We start from the raw sequence: 18,609 nt of genomic DNA, 5'->3' as shown, positions 1-18,609 counted from the left end.
ATCACACGTGGACCGGATACACTCACACACACGCTCTCTTCTAATCTATCCCTTACCACTATACACACACAAAACACGCACACCACATCCGACACAGACCACCCGAGACCAAGAGAACGGGCGGGAAAGAGGCTGAAAATTAGCCAGAAAAGAGGGACAGTAGAGCTACAACAAGGAGGCATAATAGATCTCAGGACATTAAGATCCAGCAAACTGCCCACCGACGCAACGGCACCTAACACCTCACGACAGAACAGACGAACAGAGAAAACACCACTATAAGACGGAATCCCTAAAACTATAGGGCACTCACAAACATGGACTAGGGAAAACTCACAAAGATTCCAACCCTAGCAACATCACTGGCTGTCATTCTAGTAAAGACATGCATACATGAAGTGAAACCCCAACCTCAGTCCACCTACAGGAGTATAGTTAGGTAAGACACAGGGACTGGAAGAAATACGCTAAAGAAATAGGAATGCACACACATATCTACGGCACTCAGGTGCAATCTTAGTACAAAAACAGAGGGTGGCCACAGGGACGAACAAGGTTAACTTGCTCATTTAATGTCAACCAACTTACACATAGATAGATAGGATTCGTCTACACATTAAACTGTTAAATCGCATTTCATGATACTGTAACAAATGTTCTGCGTATTGTGACATACTTAGTTACTATACTTTTCTGTTAAGATTGTTGTCAATGTTAAATCACAAAACCAAAATAAAAAGAAAGATTGGTTATTTAAAAAAAAAAAAAAAAAAAAAAAAAAAAAAAAAAAACCTTCCCAACTTCCCCCAGGTAGACTACCCAACATGGTCCATCACCGACTCCAACCAATGTAGCGGTTCGCGAAAGTGGACCACCTTACCGACCCTCACAAATGTTTTTTTCGTTTTTATCCATTTTGTTTATGCATCTGTATTGCAGTCTACCTGTACATGCTTCTACAAGCTCAATAGGAGCCGTCCAACAAAGGTTCTCCTCTACTGAAGTGAAGCATGACATTTATCTCCTTCACTCTCAAAATAAAAAAGTTGCCTGGATCCCTCCATCAGTGACTCCCACTGTACAGCTATGTCACATTGTATTGCAACTGATTTGCCATTCTATGTACCGCTAGGTTGATTGAAACCTCTATGTTGTTGTATCACTGATGCTAGTCTGCTCTATGAAGCAACATTGATTGTCAAAAAAAAATAAAAAATTGCATTGCTCCACTCTGATAGCCTAATATACACATTACTAAATTTAATAAAATGTTGCCCATATACAATGGGAGAGATTTATCAATGTGTTATTAAAATGCTGTGCAACATTGTGAAAGTGGTATAATCACCCATGGCATGAATCTGTTTGTTCCCATAGTGGTTGATCCACTATTCAGAACATGACACCTTGATAAAACGCCCATAGTGTGTTTTTCACTTTACAATATAAACAGGGCACATCATCCCAGATTACAGCAGTGAAAGGGTTATATGAATTAATAAAACGCTAAAGAGATTAAAAAAAAAAAAAAATCCATTGCAACAATACCTAACATTTACACGGCTACTCTGTGCTCATTATGCAGATTTTGGTTAAATAATGAACTGTGTAACAGACACAGACCAGAATCCCAAAATTACAAATTAACTCTAAAAGCCCAAAGGGAGAAAAATGGAAAGGAGGATAATATTGACAATCTAAAGGGCATAGTTTGACTGTGGCTGCTCTCGCTCCACCTGATCAAATAAGTGCTTCGCAAGCATCGGGTGGAGGGGAAAGCAGGATAGAGATGATCAGAGAAGGAGAAGGAGAATTTTGTGTCATAGAACACATACTAAAATCAAATCTTCTGAGAATAAAAAAAACAAATAAAAAGCCAACATATACTGAACTCATATAGGATTACAGTACCAAAATATTTGCGCCCTAAATACAGTTTTTGCTGGGAGTATTTAATATATTTAAAAAAAAAAAAAACACGCGTTTCCAACTCTCCTTGAGTAACATGGATGTAAAATGTCATAATTGAGGTCATCCTTTTGGCACCTAAATGGTAAGTAATGATTCATGAGAAGCAATGGGTACAAGAATAAAACGAATATCCAACTGGTAACACAAAAGCCTGGACCATTTGTTTATTCTGTGTATGCATTTCAAAAGTAGTGTCGTAATAAACATGTCTTGTCCAAACACAAACACAATGTAAAAGTATCTAATGCTGTGGTTTATTTCTTCCCAGCATTGGAACACTCCAAGCATCATAACTACCACAGCTCACTCACCACAGCCCCCCCCCCCCCATCATCATCCCATTTCATCAAGAGAGTTGGAAGCTTCTAACCAGGAGCTTCCCTTGGCTCTCCTAAATTAAGCCCGGAGGCAGGGGAACATTACATTGTGGACCCCAGGTAAGAAGTCAAACCAATGTAAAAAGTTTTTAACCCTACAGAGTTTTATTCCTAATATTATAGTGTTCCTTTGAGAGAGAGAGAGAGAGAGAGAGAGAGAGAGAGAGAGAGAGACACAGACACAGACACACACATACATATACATACAATAAGTTATGGTGCAAATGGTTTAACCCTAAACTCTGGAAAACACTGCCCAATCTCTCTGCCCCTCCACTTTCTCTGATGGTCTGAAGTTTTCTGAGTTAGGCATCAAACCATCACAGGAAGTAGAGGGGCAGAGGTATTGGGTGCCTCTTCCAGAATTAACCATTTGTTAACTGTTTAACCCCGTAAAGCAAGACAAGGCCTGCATTTCCTCACACCATAACAACTTACATTGTGATAAACTGGTTATAGTTTCTGTAATGTCCCTCTAAATATACTCCAAATGGCAGGCATTGTCGATTGTACTATATCCAGAACATGGACTTTTGTTTGAGTAAAACACTGCATTGCTTTTTTTTTTCGAACATTACATCTCTAATTCATTAATGTAGCCAAAGGACGAAAAGTTGAATGCAAGTTTCAACATGGCTGTGGTACTTTTATTTCTATTGTCTACTATGCAACTGCAGTATATAAATAAATGCATGTAGAGTTCAAGCTAAAGCAGCGGCAATAAATATATGCATGTAGTGTTCAAGCTAAAATAAGGTTTTATAATACAGAGAGAAGCAGCAGCATCTGCATTCTGGCAGTCCAAGTAAGAGAGATAGAAATGCCCTTAAGGAATATTTTGACCTTTCCTCGCCCACCTGCTCCACACAACTGCAGAATCCCCTTGGGAGAGGTGGGTAAATCACATGTTTTATAATATTGTTCACACAAAAAAAAAATGTTCTTTTTCATTTCACCATGTAACAGAGAACTGCAAATATGTGAATCAAGAAGTTGGCACCCTAAATAGTAAACAATGTACTTTTTCAGCATTATGTATAAAAACAAAAACAAATAGCTGACATCCATTTCCTCATATATTCAAAGGAAAAAGACAACACATGTTTAATTCCATGCATAGCAATTCAATTGGAAAGACTTACCCTTTATATTATTCAATACTTCTTTAAGAACACTAAAGTTGTGTAGCAGTGGGTCCTGTTCCTCATCCTAAAACAAGCATATAAATCCACAATAAATATACATTGTGCTGCTAGAAATAAATTTATAGAGTACATCTTGCATATGCCTTGAAATTAAGCAATTTTAACATGTCACAAAGATACTTCAGATTTATTCTTCTTCTCAGTGCTGATTAACAATTTGCAGAGTTGCTACTCTAAACCATTTGAGTGCCACGGACTTGCGTGACAGTGACAGTATGCCGCCTGGCACAAGCTTATCGTTTGGTTTTCCCAACTTCTGCAATGTGGGGATAAACCTCCAGCTGCTGTTGCAATTTGATTTTGAATATTCAGGTCACCCATCAGCTACCTGGAAGCATATCTGATGGCCAACAGATTTTGCCTGGGTCTGTTATATCAGTGTCCCAGTTTGACAAAAGTTCATTGTCACATATGCAGGGAGCCCATTGTAGTATTGGGGGGGGGGGGGGGGGGGGGACAGAAGAGGATTGCTCTCACTGGCATTTGTTACTCTAAACAATTAGCTCTCTATTAATATAAAAAAAAACATATGTATGTTATTGAACATTCCAGGGCCCTATTTAACCATGTACTGCAGAGAGCCCCAGATGGATTTTTTTTTCTCAACTAAGTGGGTTAATCTCATAAGAGCAGACATAAGCTGTTAGAGTAGGACCTGCCAAAGATGGGGTACATTGACGTTGCAGCAGGCTTATGCAACGTATGATCCTATACTGTAACTACACCCCCATTATTTTGCCTAAATCTGTGAGCTTTGAAGTTGCTGTTTAGTGGATGAGTGAGTGTGCTGGAATATATATATATATATATATATATATACACACACACACACATATATATATATATATATATATATATATACACACATATACATATACACACACACACACGATCCAGCACACTCACTCACCGCACAATATCTATCCATCTATATTTTTTAGTTTTTGTAAGCTATAAGTTTGTTTTTTTTGTAAGAAAAAAATAAAATTTATATATATAAATAAATATATAAAACAACATTAGCTGCAACATAAGAAGAAATGTCATCAAAGTAGCCGAAATAGGGTTTTTGCGTGTTTGTTTTTTTTCCCCTTTTTAAATCTCTCCCTCCTAAACGCTCTTACTACATCCCTCTCTTCTACATGAGAAGCCTATGACGTGGAGATCAGCGCCGGGTGCTTCATCCAGCCATGGATTTCAGGTGAGTTTAAGCTTTTTTTTTTTTATTAGGCATTATAGGAGTGGGAACCTATTATGAATGCCCAATAGGGCATTTTAAGTAAAAAAAATATATATAAATAAATGTGTTTGACAAATTTAAAGTAACCCTTTAAGACGTTCTTAAATTAAATTCGATAGTACATTGAAAACATTTTAAAACACATTTGTTACACTCTTCCTTTCTGTAATCAAAAGAACCTCTACATCATAGGGAAATCTGTGGCTTCAGTAAAGAATTGTGGGCATTTGCCTGGGGTGTAACTAATAAGGTGTCTGTTACAACCAACGAGACCCAATAACATAGTCTGAGTAAAAAGTGTGGGGTCTTTCTCCCAGCAATAACTAAAACCCATCACAAAATGTTTTACGAGGATTAAAGAATGAAGGGTGTTTTTTCCTTCGATATAAAAAGAAGGTATCTAAGTAGCATGGTTCATACTTTACTTGTAAATGGAAAAATGTTTGGCTTGTAAATGTGCCGAACATTATCTTTCAAAATGTAATTAAAAAAAGATGCCATAATACCACTAACAAAAGGATCGTGAAATGTGAATCTAAAAAAAAAGAAAAGAAAAAGTCAACTTTTAATATTCACTTTAAAATTTTATTAATATCTTACCAAAGGAGTATGCATGCTCCATCTTGCATTCCGTTTTATGGCACCAACGACGGTGCTGATTTCTCCTTGAACTATGTAGATATTTCGGTCTACCATTTTTACAGCCCTAATGACAAAGGACAAAACAAAATTTAGCAACCAATCACAGCATGAAGAATGTGCACATCTTCTAATTTTACCAATGCGAGCAGATGCTATAATAATCAGAGGCCTTGGCATCATGGCACCACATATGATGCCTCATAACTCCAAATAAATATTTATTGTGATAAAATTTGAAGAAAGAAGGGGAAAAAAAGCATTTTTTTAAAATGACAAACAAAGTAGAACCCAATCAGACACAAATTTGAATGCACAGAATCACAGGTGGCATTCACAAGGGAAACACACATTTACCATAAAAGAGGAATAAATTAGCTTCATTGGTTGACTAGTAACACAAATGAAAAAGTAATCCTTTTTCAAACAGTAAGCCCTTCCATTGTACAGAACACCCAGAAGGAATCGAGTTCATCATACAAGTTATAAAAAGTAGTGAAACTAAAGACACCAACTGTTGTATAGAGCCAGTTTCTCATTGCATAATGGGTGCATATAAGATGACTAAATCAAATTAAAACATGAATAGTCCAACACATTTAAATGAGTCTGTATAAAATATTCTGTAAGCAATGTGTATTTGAAATGTCATAAGATAAATCTTGTAGGTGACCTTTGGAAAATCACCTGTAATGGAAAAACAACAGAGACATCTTTTTCAGAGTACAAGTATACCTTAACGGACCCCTATAGGCAAGTATACCTTAACGGACCACTATAAGCTCAATGAAGTGGTCTAGGTGCCAGGTCCCTCTAGTTTTAACCATGCAGCTGAAACCATAGCAGTTTCAGAGAAACTGCTATGTTTCACTGATGGTTAATCCAGCCTCTATTGGCTGTCTCACTTCTCAAATCTCAGTGAGAAGAAGACACTGGACGTCCATAGGAAAGCATTGAGTAATGCTTTCATATGGGCTGTTTGAATGCGTGCGCGGCTCTTGCCGCACACGCGCATTCGGATCTGACTTCTGCAGGGGGTGGAGAGTTCCCCAGCACAGAGGGAGCCCGGCGCTGGAGAAAGGCAAGTGGCTGAAAGGGTTTTAACCCATTCAGAAAAGCGGGAGGGGGGCCCCTGAAGATGGGGGGACCTAATGACGCTATAGTGCCAGGAAAACAAGTTTGCTTTCCTGGCACTATAGCGCTCCTTTAATATTTTAATCTGACACATTAGTTCAAGCAGCACATGGGGGGTGGGCTGCTGTGGAGGACTTACAATGAGCATTAAGGGACCACTCAACATTCCAAAAGCACTTCAAAGGAGCACCCTAGTTTAACACCAGTTTATAAAAGTGCTGATTTCTATGAGAAATCAGCAGTTTTATAAAATGAACTAGGGAACTCCACCCTTGCTGTCAAGCAAAGAGCCAGGGAGGATTCCTTCCTACTTTCATTAGCTAACAGATGTGGCAGGCACACTTTACTTGACGTGCCTGCCTACCCTACCTCACAGACCTCAGACCAGCTCAAGACCTCAGATCAGACGTGCGCGAGACGGCACACATGGGCACCAAGTCAGATGCTTTGCAATGAGAAAAGTGGAGGGCTTGCCAAGGCCACAATTCATAAAAACTGAAGCCTTTCTAAGCTTTTCTAAGATATACACCCAATTAATACTTGCATTGAAAACAAAATCATGCTTGTACTCACTATATATACACATGAAAAAGTTTTTTTTTGGTTTGTTTTTTTATTTGTTTTTTTACTGGAGTGCTTATTTAAAACATTACCAGCACATGTGACATTGGCAGCAAAGAACCCTGTTCCATGCTGCCAATGACAATTCTGTGCATAAAATAAGTGTTTTCAGCACACACTGCACGCTGGGGTAACAGATGTGATCATCTTCTCCCTGGCAGGCAGAGGGTCTGCAAGGACATACCTCCTGCCTCCCTCTCAGTCAGTCAATAAGCCAGCCCTGCACAGCAAGGCTTAGCCAAGGAAAAAGAAAGCTCCAAGTAAAGCCCCTTAACACACTTTGTTTTCCTTGCACTATAGTGCCCTGAGGGTGCCCCCACCTTCATGGCCCCCCTCCCGCCAGGCTGAAGTTGGAGGAAGGGGTTACCTTTCTCCAGCGCTGGGCTCCCTCGGCGCTGGGGACTCTCCTCCCTCTTCAGCAAGAACAGCGCGCGCGTTGAGTCCGTCCATAGGAAAGCATTCTCAATGCTTTCCTATGGACGCTGGCGTCTTCTCACTGTGAAAATCACAGTGAGAATCGCGGAGACAGCCACTAGAGGCTGGATTAACCCATATGTAAACATAGTTTCTCTGAAACTGCTATGTTTACAGCAGGCAGGGTTAACCCTAGAGGGACCTGGCACCCAGACCACTAAATTAAGCTGAAGTGGTCTTGGTGCCTATAGTCCTTTAAAAAAAAAAAAAATCTACCTTTCCCATGGATTTCACATTTGTAAATGTTTTAATTCCTACTGTTCTGGCAATGGACTGTTTCATAGAGTCAATATTTATCTACTGTTGCAGACTCTATTTTGATATAGAAATAAGTTCAAATAGAAATCTCTAATAGCAAAATAGATAAAAACAAGTTGCAGGATTCAGCAATAAAAACCAACTTCAACAGAATAAAATCCCAGAAATTTAAGACATTCAAATAATTTCTTAAAGTAACAGTTGGTTGCTGTATTCATTATAAAAATGTTTGCTTACCAGGTGAATTTTAACAGACAATAGGCTAACATTTTTTCCAAAAATAAATTGCATAGACAAAACATGAGTAAATGAGGAACCTTTTCATGTCTAAAGATTTTGGCAAAAGGACCAATCTGTCACCAAATTCATGCTAGCTGTTTCTCTTTTCATTCAATTGAAGTGATATATGGTGAAGATAAACTCACTGATGTGATTTACATGTCCCACTTGGGATTTTGATACAATTCTTTGGCAACAGTCTGGACACAATTTAGCACTTAGAACCATGTAATACTTGCACCACACTTAGGACTAATTAGGAACTGGTGACAGGTACAACAGGAAATTATGAGACACTTCAGAAACCATTCTTTACAATGAAAGAAATAAGCTAATGCACATCTGTTAAAGCTTATTAAAAATGGATAGACAAAAACTCTACAAAATATGATTTTATGATATGAAATTCAGCACTCAAATGTTATAGCTATTCTTTCAAAAGATTAAAATCACCAAGAAAAATATCACTCAGCTTGATTTACTAAACTTTTAATTTCCACATAAGAAATCTGATAGAATTTGGGCTAAATTAGTACAACTCTCATAAACCAAAATCATGACAACAAGTAGTTCAGTATTTAGGAAGATAAAATTTAAAATGGGCCATTATACGTTTGCAAAGTCTCACAAGGTGACATATCTGTTCGTGTGTGGTGACCAAGGTAAAAAGCTAAAGGGAGATTTAGTTACTTGAAGCTTTCCCTCAGAGGCATTTCTATCTTCAGTTCTTGGTGCTTCCTCCACCAGGAACCTGAATCACTACGATACTCTTGTTATACAGAGGGTCTTTGGAAGTACACGTAAGACCACGAAATACAGCATAAGATTTTTTTTGTATTTTTTTTTTATACTACATTAAGTTAACACCTTTTCATGTTAGATTCAAATAAATTCCAAAGCAGTTCATTCAGCTGCTATTTCAGTCTCATTCCTCACTTCAGAACCCAAAGTTGCTTTTTTCCCCTAATCAAAAGTCATACCCTGCTTCGTCAAATTTTACCAACAAATCTCAAAACCTTTCGTCCTATATACCATAACCAATAGATATAAATTATGATAGACTAAGTAGTCAAAGCTAGTTGGAACACTCCAGTTTTTAACTAGGACTTTCTAGTCCTAGAGATTTCTAATTCTAGAGATCACATCTTCAATCCAGTTGTGAGTGTCTCCACACAGCAGCTCTCCATCACTCCCAGGAGAGCCTCACCAGCAAGGATGTCCCAGGCAAAGAGCATCATTAAAGGACCACTATAGTGCCAGGAAAACACTCATTTTCCTGGCACTATAGTGCCCTGAGGGTGCCACCACCCTCAGGGTCCCCCTCCCGCCGGGCTCTGTGGAGAGAAAAGGGGTTAAAACTTGCCTTTCTCCAGCGCCGGGCGGGGAGCTCTTCTCCTCCGATCCTCCTGCTCTCCTCCCATTCGGCTGAATGCACACGCGCGGCAAGAGCTGCGCGCGCATTCAGCCGGTCTCATAGGAAAGCATTATCAATGCTTTCCTATGGACGCTTGCGTGCTCTCACTGTGATTTTCACAGTGAGAATCACGCAAGCGCCTCTAGCGGCTGTCTGTGAGACAGCCACTAGAGGATTTGGAGGCTGGATTAACCCTATTATAAACATAGCAGTTTCTCTGAAACTGCTATGTTTATAAAAAAATGGGTTAACCCTAGCTGGACCTGGCACCCAGACCACTTCATTAAGCTGAAGTGGTCTGGGTGCCTAGAGTGGTCCTTTAAGAAGCACTGGTTTGGATGATAGTAAAGAGATGAAAGATAAGGACAGAATGTGTTGAAGTACCAGAAGGCAAAAATAGGAATGCAGAGAACAGGTACAAATACCTGGGGATACCACATACACCTGGTAACCATAAGGAAGAGGCAGAAACGATAGCAACATCCAAGTACCCCCATTGAGTCAGACAGGTCCTAAAGTACCAGCTCTGTGGCAAGAAGAATATCCAAGCCATCAACAAATATGCCCTACCATTCATCAGATACCCAGCTGGAATTAGAACAATTGGTCACCATAGATGTCAAGACCCAGAAACTACTTACCATGAATGGAGAATTTCACCCAAAATCCAGCACCCAGAGATTGTACACCAGCTGGAAAGAAGGCAAACTGGGCCTTAAGAGTGTCAAGGCCACAGTCCTGGACGAAACACAGAGCCTCCACAAGTACATCACGAAGATGGCTCCTCCCAAAGAGGAACTGCTGAGGGAATGACAGATAGAGGATGCAGCAAAAGAGAATTTTCCATGGCAAGACACACCTATCCATGGAGTGTACCACTGGCATATAGTGGATGTGGCTCACATCACAAAAGCCTACCAGTGGTTGGAAATGGAAGGATTGAAAGACAGCACTTAAGCGCCAAAACTAGCAGAGCAGGAACAGGCACTCAGCACAAGATCAATAGAAGTGGTGGTCTACCACACCAGACAAGAACCAAGATGCAGACTGTGCAAAGAGGCATCCGAGGCAATCCAGCACGTAGTAGCTAGATGCAAGATGTTAGCAGGTACAGCGTACACATAGATACACAACCAAGCTGCTGGGGTTGTGTACTGAAACATCTGCACAGCATATGGACTGGACCTGCCTAAGTTCAGACGGGAGATACAACAACGGGTTGTTGAGAATTACAGGGCTAAGATCCTGTAGGACTTCCAGATCCAGAGATTTGATAAAGGAGGGCAGCCGAAACATTGTCTCCACCTTGTTCAAATAAAATAAAGTAAAAAAAATGTAAACATTTTTAAACAGTAGACTGCCTTTTAGAAGAAACCTCAGATGTGCCTGGATATTTCTTCTCTTCCATTTGATGTCTTCAGGGATTGGCCCACCCTTTCTGGAGCACCCTGCAGGAAGTATTCCCCTTTATAGTGTGTGCATTATACTCTTTTTTTATTTTTTGCACAAGCGGACTTCCAGATCCAGACAAATAAGCAAGTACTAACAAAGTTGCTAAGGTAATGCGCTGGATTTAAATTTTTATTGTACTTATTGGCTCCCAGCAGCACCCTATTTATGTATGTGCAGCCAGCCCCTTGTTTTCTCAGATAAACAAGTACTGGCCATCTAACCTGACATCATGGTGGTAGTCAACGAACGGAAGAGTGCAGTCGTGGTGGATGTGTCAATACACAGCGACTAGAACATCAGGGAGAAAGAACATGAGAAGATGGACTGAAAGAGGAGCTAAATAAATATGTAGAGCAGTAGTAGTCCTAGTTGTAATAGGAGCACTCGGGGCTGTGACCACCCCCAAGATGGGGGAGTGGCTTCAACAGATTCCAGGTGGGACATATGAGATGGCTGTCCAGACGAGTGCAATTCTAGGAACAGCTAAGATACTGCACAGAGCCTCTAGTAGAGGACCCAAGAATGAGTAATACTTTTTTTTTTTTTTTCTTTTAAAGAGAAAAAAAAAAAAAAAAAAAAAAACGGAATAAATTAGAATCAAGGTGTGACATACAAATCGTTTCGGCAGCACACTTTTAACCAACACATTCTAAATGTAAAAGGAAAAGAAAACTATCCTCAGATGCCACACTGGGCACCAATCTAAAGGGCAGCACTATAAAATAAATAAATTCCCTCCTATGTGAAGCCAGATTGGGCATAATACTGATTAAAGCAACAGAAAAAGCTAAAGGACTGAAAGGTTTGATACATGCGACCATTCTGGATCTTAGATGTGGCAAAATCTGCATTGGAACAACAGTTTGTTTCTTGCAGAACCCTGGTATTAATTGGGAAATGCTGATTTAAATAATCCCTATTCATATACAAGTCAGTATGTTTTGTTACAATGTTGCATTGGGAACTGCAATGCACACCAGGGAAATGATTTTTAAACTTGTAACAGGCATTTCACAATGATTAGATCCACTAAGCCCATACGCTGGAAGTACCTTGGCACGTTTTGCTAAGGCCTCAGATGGCATTGCTGCTTGATTTACAGTGGACCAGAGAAGGTAGATTTTACTTACCTGAACCTATCCCTCGCGGCCACAACCTTATTCCCCCTTGGAATCGTCTTCAGCAAGTAGCCAACATCAGTGCAATACTCATAAGTACGAAAAAGAATAAAACACTGAAGTCTATGGAGGATCGCGCGATCCTATAAAGCTCTCTTGGCGAGGCAGGAGAGGGCCTCTTTAGATTAACTTGTTTGTATGTTGCTGCATTAGGCTTCATATGATTGTATTTGTGCATATGTGAGCAGTGTTATATTGTGTATGTGCATGAGCAGTATGTGGCATTGAGTGTGACGTGTTAGTGGGCGGGCTATGTATGGGGTCTGCTTGTGGGATTATGTGTGGTATTATACGACTCTGTAGAGTCAGCTCGGGGTATTTGTTGTAGGACGCTGCTTGTGGGTTTGAATGCATGTGTGTGGGTTAACAGTAGTGCTGTGTATGTGGGGGTTTGTATTATTTGCATGTAAGAGGAGGTTGTGTGGATTGCTTACCTGGTGTCCAGTGAAGACCAGACTGTCCAGGTACTGGTCAAGGGTCATGGCTGCTGCAGGCTGCTCTCCTGCAGTGCAGATTCCCTTTCACAAGCGCCAAGAGGAAGCAATCTGAGATCACTTCCTCCAAGTGATGCAATGAGTAATTTAATGACTGCCCCTCACCACCTGCTGCGATTAACGCTAGATCCAAACATTCAGTTGGCACTAGCAGATATCTAAAGAAGTCCCACTGGAAACCATGATAGCCCAATTCCAAGAGAGATCCTCAGATATCCGAGTCTGGCAGCCACGCAAAGGCAACTCAAGTGCCATGCATCCTATAGGTTGCTGACCCCTGATCTAGATTCTCTGGCTACTGGTCACTTCTACGCAGACTTTTTTTTACTTTTATGACATTAAGTGAGCCATTAGGTTTCCTAATAACTCAGTATAGACATGCGATTTTAGTTTTCCTTTATTGTATTTATAATAGTAGTTCACTGTCCAAAAGAGTTGCCCCCTGTTTTTATTGCTAGACTAGGTAATCCCATTACTCTTTTTTTTCCAGTTAAACTCTGCACAGGGCAGTTTTCCAGACCTTTGTTCAATCCTTGCAGTGTTAAAAAGAAAGTTAGTTCCTAGGAGTGTGACTTACGATTAAGCACGGTTGGTGAGGACCCTTATTTGGGTGAGAGGGACAAATCATGAATTACACCTCTCACAACCATACAGTTGATTGAACCTCTGGAAGAACACACAATGCAAACAACTTTAAAAAGGGACTCTATAGGCATCCATACCACTTCATATCAATGAAGTGGTCTGCTTGCCATTTACCCCGTTGTATCGCTGCAGCTGAAAATATTGACATTCTGCTGGAACGCCACAATGTTTTAATTCCAAGACTAACCTGCCTCCAGCCACTAAAGGCGCAGCTGCGAAATAGTAAAGTAATACTCCACTATTTCAATCAATTGGTCTCATGTACACTACCCTCCCACAGCTGTCCTATAGGAAAGAACTGGATTGGCTCAGATTATTAAGCTCAACTACATCAGCCAAAGAAGTGTGGTGAAGGAATGCCAGAGACCAGTGCTGTGAGGGACAAAAAGTAATTAAACCTGTGTCCACGTGCAGGTGGGGCCGGTAAACTAAACTGACTAGGGCACTACGGCATTAGAACATACATTTGTGTTCCGAACACTATAGTGTTCCTTTAAAGACACCAACACCACTACAACTTAACACAGTGGTTTTCTCTCGGTCCAAGTAAAACCTTTAGAAGCTGTCAGACAGCTAGCGACTAGATGCGTGTCTTCCGTAAGACACTAGATGCGTGTCTTCCGTAAGACACTAGATGCGTGTCTTCCGTAAGACACTAGATGCGTGTCTTCCGTAAGACACTAGATGCGTGTCTTCCGTAAGACACTAGATGCGTGTCTTCCGTAAGACCTTTTTTTTTTTTTTTAAACTTATTTTTTAGCATCATTACATACTGCATAATGATGCTAAAAGCAATCAATGTTTCACATAGAGAAGCCCTGAATCCAATGCTCCACTGTGAGAAGTTTCAGTGCATTCACAGTAAACCCCTAATGCTGCTCTATGTGAAGCATTGGAATAGAATAAGGTCATCAGTGGTGATGACCTCATCCTGGGAGGACTGATTGTGAAGAGAGAATTTTAAAGCACTGAATTACAAGTAATAATTGTTTAAGATTTTGTAATTTTCAGTTTCAAACTTATTTTTTGCATAAACAATATACTCACAAATATTACTTTGTAGATAACAAGTTGAAGGATGTGTACTTTACATGGCATTGTTGTTGAAAAGACATGTAAAGAAGAAAAATAAATAAATAAACACTATAACCTAAAACAAAAAACAAAAAATGGGATATGCTCTCTTATGTTTTCTGGGTATTTCAGTATGAAGCAATTCAACATCGGGGGAAACAAGCTAGTGGCGTCTTGTGTTGGGAGATTTGTAGTATAAGCAATGGGAGTTTATTTTTATTTAAAGGGAAACTATAGTGCTAGGAAAACAAAGTTTTTTTCCTAGCACTATAGTGCTGCCCTCCTTTGCACGCCCCTCCCCCCAACATGGTGCTAAAAGGGTTTAAAAAAAAAATAACACTTAAGCACTTGATTCAAGCACCAATGTCCCTCAGTGCTGGATCAGGCTTGATCTCTTCTCCTCCGTTAGGGGGGACCTAACGCGCGTGTGCTGCAATGTATGTCCTCATGCAAAGAGTGAAGTCATCCAGCTTCAGACGACCAAAAGTCATCTAACCACCCACAAGTCCAGGCCAGACAGCCACTAGAGGTTTATCAAAAACTGCAATAATTACAATTGCAGGGTTAAGGGGCCTGGGACAGTGGCCCCTTAACCCTGAAGTGATCTGGGTGCCTATAGTGTCCTTTTAAACTAGGGGCATGGGCTGAATTTAAATATAGCACAGAACAACATGTGTAACTTTACAAACAGTATAATTTGTTTTAACGTTTGAGTGTTCCTTTAACTTACATAGTACCATGCACATTTTGCATTGTTGTAGGAATACCCAAGAATCCATATATACATTTCTCATCAACTGTCCAAGAGCACATGTGCGTGGCCAGCGCATCATAGGTACATGACGCTGGCCCTAAGATGGAAGTGCTGCAGAGGTAAGGAAAGGATTGTTTGTTTGTTTTCTTTCGCTACAAAACACTCAAGAAAGCATCTCGATAACATTAACTGGAATAAAGTGACCATATAGCTTTAAATAGGTTCACAATCGTAACTCTAAGAATACTAGTTCTAACCTAGTTCTAGGTATGTCCACACAATAGTGAATGTCCAGTGTCATAATGCCCTGGTTTTAACTTATCATTCAAGTACTGTTTCCCTGCCTCAAAAGAAGGTAGAAAGCAAAATATTATGGCTCCTAATATAAAGGCTTGTTAAATTCCAAAGAAAATTTTGCAGATAGTATATAAAATAACACTAACATACACACTTTAATACTGTACTGCTGCAGTGGCAATAAGCTGTCAACTTTAGCTAAACAAAAGTTACCAGGCTCATTTTACAAGTAACACGACAAGCCGCAGAGCAGTTAGATTCACAAGTAACAAATCCTATTATTACAGCAGGACTTGGGTGGCCCACAAAAATACTAGGAACTGTTATATTAAAATATCTGCTGGGTAGACCAGCTTTAGTACCGGAAAACCCAGATTTGAATCCTAGTCAGACCATCTCTACAGAGTTTGTAAGTATATTACTGCTTGTGCCTTGACCTTTTTCTTTTTTTCCTTTTTTAAAGGATTACTATAGGGTCAGGAACACAAACATGTATTTCTGACCCTATAGTGTTAAAACCACCATCTAGGCCCCCTGGGCCCCTCGTGCCTCCATAAATATAGTAAACATCTTACTGTATTCAAGTTTGAAGCTGTAACTCTGCATGCTGTTAGACTCAGAAAAACAAGCAGTGTGCTGACATCATCAGAAGTGGTAGCCTGATCCAATCACAATGCTTCCCCATAAGATTGGCTGAGACTGACAAGGAGGCAGATCAGGGCCAGAGCCAGCATGATTCAAACACAGCCCTGGCCAATCAGCATCTCCTCATAGAGATGAATTTAATCAATGAATCTCTATGAGGAAAGTTCAGTGTCTGCATGCAGAGGGAGGAGACACTGAATGTTTGGATGCATTTTAGGCAGCCATGACCCAAGAAGGATCTCTAACAGCCATCCGAGGAGTGGCCAGTGAAGTTATCACTAGGCTGTAATGCAAACACTGCATTTTCTCTGAAAAGACAGTGTTTACAGCAAAAAGCCTGGATTTAATGATTCTACTCACCAGAACAAATTCAATAAGCTGTAGTTGTTCTGGTGACTATAGTGTCCCTTTAATAGAACTTGGGGACTTGCCCTCAAAAACTTACCATTTAGTAAAATGCGAGAAGGGTGGATACAAGAGGCTGGCTTTCTAAATATGTAAATATTGATTATTCATCACAATTTATATAACAAATTGGCGTATATTATAAAAAACACTGCATGTGCAATTCTGATCAAATAGGCTCAGGCAATGTCAAAGGCCTCCTTGCACATCAATATGATGTACAAAGGTCTAATGAACATAATTTGCACACAAGATCTCTGCAATGAAGTGTATTGATAATATCAGTAATTAGAATAACCATTGTTGGTCTAACATACACAGATATAAGGGTGATTGATTGGTACGTGCTGGATTTCAAAGTATTTGGGTGTAAAATTTTAGGTTCCAATATATCACTTCCACCTCATTGCAGTAAACAACATTTATGACAAATATTGTAAGTCTATAATAAATTAAGGAGACTCACACATGTATTATCATATCCCGCAGAAAACTGACCTTACTGATGGTGTCTATGCATATTGGTGTCCTGGAGTAGGGGTGGTGATGGTTAACTCTTGTATGTACACACACTGCCAAGAGTTACCATCACCATTCCTACTCCAATACACAATATATCAGGACAACCAAGATCCTGTTGTAGGACTATTTTTTATTTACTTAAATCAGTTTTGGGTTTTTTTTTGTTTTTTTTTTACACACAGTCACACAGTAAATGGACATTATCAGTAAGGATAATTTTCTACAGTATATGAAAGCCCATGTCGGAGTCTCCTTAATCAGATTATCTGTATTATAGTAGGGTTATTTTCAGAAATGAAAATGACATTTATGCCAGTGATGACTAACCTTTGACACCCATATATAGCAGACTACATATCCCATGATGCTCTTCCAGCTACTTACTGGAGCAGTACATCATGTGAAACGTAGTCCATGACAGCTGGCTGCCCAGTGTTAGCCATCACCAGCCTTACTCCAATAGCACAATACATCAGGGATGACCAAGAGAAAGATCCTGTTGTAGGACTATGGCTTCCATCATGCTTAGCCAGCCTTTTGACAAAACATCAAGGGAGTTGTAGTTCTGCAGCACCTGAGGAGTGTTGGTCTACCTTTCGGCCACCATTACATTATATAACGAATAGTCCCCCCTCCCCCCACATTACCCCCTGCCAACTTTATAACCCTCTCCCCCCCGCCCATTTTATTACCCTCTCCCCTCCCTGCCCACTTTATAACCCTCTCCCCCCCCGCCCACTTTATTACCCTCTCCCCTCCCTGCCCACTTTATTACCCCCTCTGCCCACTTTATTACCCCCTGTCCCCTTTATTACCCCTCTGCCCACTTTATTTCCCCCTCTGCTACCCCCTTCCCCCCTCTGCCCACTTTATTACCCCCTTCCCCCTTTGCCCACTTTATTACCCCCTCTGCCCACTTTATTACCCCCTTCCCCCTTTATCACCCCCTCTCCCCCTCTGCCCACTTTATTACCCCCTCTGCCCACTTTATTACACCCCTCCCCCCTTTATCACCCCCTCTCCCCCTCTGCCCACTTTATTACCCCCTCCCCATTACCTGTCAGAGAGAGTGACCCTGTTTCCAAGATGGCGGCCTAGGCAGTGGCGCTGACGTTGGCTTCACATTAAGCTCGGTTCCCGGGGAGCAGGGAATCTGTGATGGCGGTCTGTGTGAGAACACGCGCGGAGCACGGTTATAAAGCGCAGCGCGGGTTGCGGTAGGTACCGGGGCCCAGGAAGAGGAACCGGCTGGAGCCTTCACTGTAAACTTCACTGACGTGGTAACGCAGCCTACCACGACACCTGGAAACCAGCGCAGGGAGCCAATCACGGCCTTCCGAGCGCTGATAGACAGCTGTTCTGTCCAATGGCATTGTTAGATGGCGCTGTAAAGGCGGGACTAGCTAGCGAAGACTTCGCTTTGACGGGAGGTTTTACGAGGCCAGGTGGGCGGGGTTTACAGAGAGAGCAGAGCATTCGGTCGCTGTGCGCATGCGCCGTGACTGACAGAGTGGCATTCCTTAGTCACGGC

General features: G+C 40.8%; 1 protein-coding gene across 5 annotated transcripts in view; it reads right to left on the bottom strand.

Moving 5' to 3' along the window:
• Window positions 1–18,383, bottom strand: part of GBF1 (golgi brefeldin A resistant guanine nucleotide exchange factor 1) — a 177,689-nt gene extending 159,306 nt beyond the window's left edge. For all 5 annotated transcript variants that reach the window (XM_063434333.1, XM_063434328.1, XM_063434330.1 and 2 more), the window contains exons 1-3: window positions 18,136–18,383; window positions 5,394–5,499; window positions 3,491–3,557 (exon numbers count right to left, since the gene is read on the bottom strand). In XM_063434333.1, coding sequence (XP_063290403.1) covers window positions 3,491–3,557; window positions 5,394–5,489 — 163 coding nt within the window. In that variant the 5' untranslated portion in view covers window positions 5,490–5,499; window positions 18,136–18,383. The remainder of the gene's footprint in view (window positions 1–3,490; window positions 3,558–5,393; window positions 5,500–18,135) is intronic.
• Between the last annotated feature and the right edge of the window lie 226 nt (window positions 18,384–18,609).

The sequence above is a fragment of the Pelobates fuscus genome, chromosome 10 (genome assembly GCF_036172605.1).
Source record: "Pelobates fuscus isolate aPelFus1 chromosome 10, aPelFus1.pri, whole genome shotgun sequence".
Classification (NCBI taxonomy): Eukaryota; Metazoa; Chordata; class Amphibia; order Anura; family Pelobatidae; genus Pelobates; species Pelobates fuscus.
Note: the sequence above shows the minus strand (reverse complement) of the source record. Positions and strands in the feature narration are given on the sequence as shown.